General features: G+C 37.8%; 1 protein-coding gene across 6 annotated transcripts in view; it reads right to left on the minus strand.

Moving 5' to 3' along the window:
* LOC132858523 (arf-GAP with Rho-GAP domain, ANK repeat and PH domain-containing protein 1-like) overlaps positions 1-2,500 on the minus strand; it is a 65,080-nt gene that overhangs the window by 12,924 nt on the left and 49,656 nt on the right. For all 6 annotated transcript variants that reach the window (XM_060888906.1, XM_060888905.1, XM_060888904.1 and 3 more), the window contains 4 exons: positions 2,450-2,500; positions 1,232-1,337; positions 942-1,089; positions 559-645 (listed from right to left, as the gene is read on the minus strand). The exon at positions 2,450-2,500 is cut by the window's right edge and continues 159 nt beyond it. In XM_060888906.1, coding sequence (XP_060744889.1) covers positions 559-645; positions 942-1,089; positions 1,232-1,337; positions 2,450-2,500 — 392 coding nt within the window. The remainder of the gene's footprint in view (positions 1-558; positions 646-941; positions 1,090-1,231; positions 1,338-2,449) is intronic.

Genomic DNA, 2,500 nt, shown 5'->3' on the forward strand with positions numbered 1-2,500 from the left:
GAAAAACCTGTTACAAACAGCACATAGTGCAGTTAAATCCCAAATTCACTACACACACTATGTAAAACGCTACACAACGCAATGTGTACATGTCTAGTACAACATTCACAGCTTATTTGCACTTTCCAGATTTTATCATTTATAATTAATTATTAAATTTACACAAGTTAAAACACTTTTTTTAAAAAGACTCTGATTGAATGTTTTCATTCAAATGACTTATTTTTCATCTCCATATTTTTCATCTCAAACATCTTCTCACTCACACTCAGACACACAACCCTAACACAACCTTAACAAAACACTCACCCAACACTCACACAACCCTCAGTCACACAACACTCACACAAGCCTAACAACACTCACACACGCAACTCTCACACACGCAACACTCACACAACACTCACACAACCCTAACAACACTCACACAACCCTAACAACACTCACACAACCCTAACAACACTCACACAACCCTAACAACTCTCACACAACCCTAACAACTAACACGTCACTCACACAACCCTAACACAACACTCACACAACCCTAACAACACTCACCGGTCCTGTTTTAGGATTGAGGTTGTCTCTTAATTTAATGATGAAGGTGATTTCATCAAGCTGTCTCTTTAACTGCTGTTCATTGACCTACACACACACACACACACACACACACACACACACATTAAAAGAAGAACAAAAAATTAAAAATTTCACAGTGCATCATTATCTCCACCAGGGGGAGACACTGATTTACATATTACTCTAGAACCTGGCTAAACACACACGCATGCACACATCATAAACACAAATACATACAATGCTAACTTGTTTTGTAAACATGTAATTTGTCAAGAATTCTAATTTTTCCCCCAACCACAATCACAGACTCAATCACACACACACAAACACACACACACACACAGACAAACACACACACTTACACTGAAAATGGTGATGTAGTGCTGAATAAGGTCTTCCACCACACGCCCTGCGTTGTAGTCTTGACCATCTGTCTGGAAAAGTGTCGGTCCGAAAACTATTGCCAGGTTATGGAGGTTCATCTGGTTCAGTTCTGAGAACTGCTGCACGCTACAAACACACACACAGACACACAGTATAAGCATGGGAAGAGTTAAAATGTGCAATATTAAATTCTGAAAATGAGAAAGAGTGTGTGCGTGAGTGTGCCAACAGGGTTAGTGTCCCCCAAGTCTGTGTGTGTGTGTTTTACCAGAATAAGTGGTTGACCAGTGTGCGTAGTGTGGCTTTGTTAACTCGAGGCAGATTTTCGAACAGAAGCTGATACTGGGAGATCTTTTTGCTTTCATCTGAGAGAGCTGAACACACACACACACACAGAAAGAGAGAGAGAGAGAGAGAGAGAGAGAGAGAGAGAGAGAGAGAGAGAGAAATTAACAGCATGCAAATGAAACTGAACAGAAAGTTTAATTGTTCTTTTAACATTTTAATTAAAAGAAGAAATCTTTTAAATGTTTTTGTTATATCAGAAAAAAAGTGTAAAATGGTGCTAAAAACCTGCTAGATCAAATATTCTTTGATTAAAGGTTATTTTGGTTACATTTGCAGATCAGAGTTTAATAAAACAAAGCATCAAAAAAGCATAAATAAACATGATGTAAGATGAGGTTCCTTTAAACATGTAAAGAGGCCATGAGATAAAGAAGAAACATCTGACAGTTTAAAGTAGAAACACGAGACAGCTTAAAGTAGAAACACGAGACAGCTTAAAGTAGAAACACGAGACAGCTTAAAGTAAAAACACGAGACAGCTTAAAGTAGAAACACGAGACAGCTTAAAGTAGAAACACGAGACAGCTTAAAGTAGAAACACGAGACAGCTTAAAGTAGAAACACGAGACAGCTTAAAGTAAAAACACGAGACAGCTTAAAGTAGAAACACGAGACAGCTTAAAGTAGAAACACGAGACAGCTTAAAGTAAAAACACGAGACAGCTTAAAGTAGAAACACGAGACAGCTTAAAGTAGAAACACGAGACAGCTTAAAGTAAAAACACGAGACAGCTTAAAGTAGAAACACTAGACAGCTTAAAGTAGAAACACGAGACAGCTTAAAGTAGAAACACGAGACAGCTTAAAGTAGAAACATGAGACAGCTTAAAGTAGAAACATGAGACAGCTTAAAGTAGAAACATGAGACAGCTTAAAGTAGAAATATGAGACAGCTTAAAGTAGAAACATGAGACAGCTTAAAGTAGAAACATGAGACAGCTTAAAGTAGAAACATGAGACAGCTTAAAGTAGAAACATGAGACAGCTTAAAGTAGAAACATGAGACAGCTTAAATTAGAAACATGAGACAGTTCTCTAAGTACAAAGAGCTACTTTCAGAAATCAGGAAGTTATGATAAAGTTAGAGAAATATTTAGGCCAAGTTACACTGACAAAAAAATGTGTGTGTGTGTGTTACTCGTAGTGCTGAACCAGTTGTGTGACTGTGGACCAAACAGTCCCTCCGCGA

Source organism: Tachysurus vachellii, chromosome 15, assembly GCF_030014155.1.
Source record: "Tachysurus vachellii isolate PV-2020 chromosome 15, HZAU_Pvac_v1, whole genome shotgun sequence".
Lineage (NCBI taxonomy): Eukaryota > Metazoa > Chordata > Actinopteri > Siluriformes > Bagridae > Tachysurus > Tachysurus vachellii.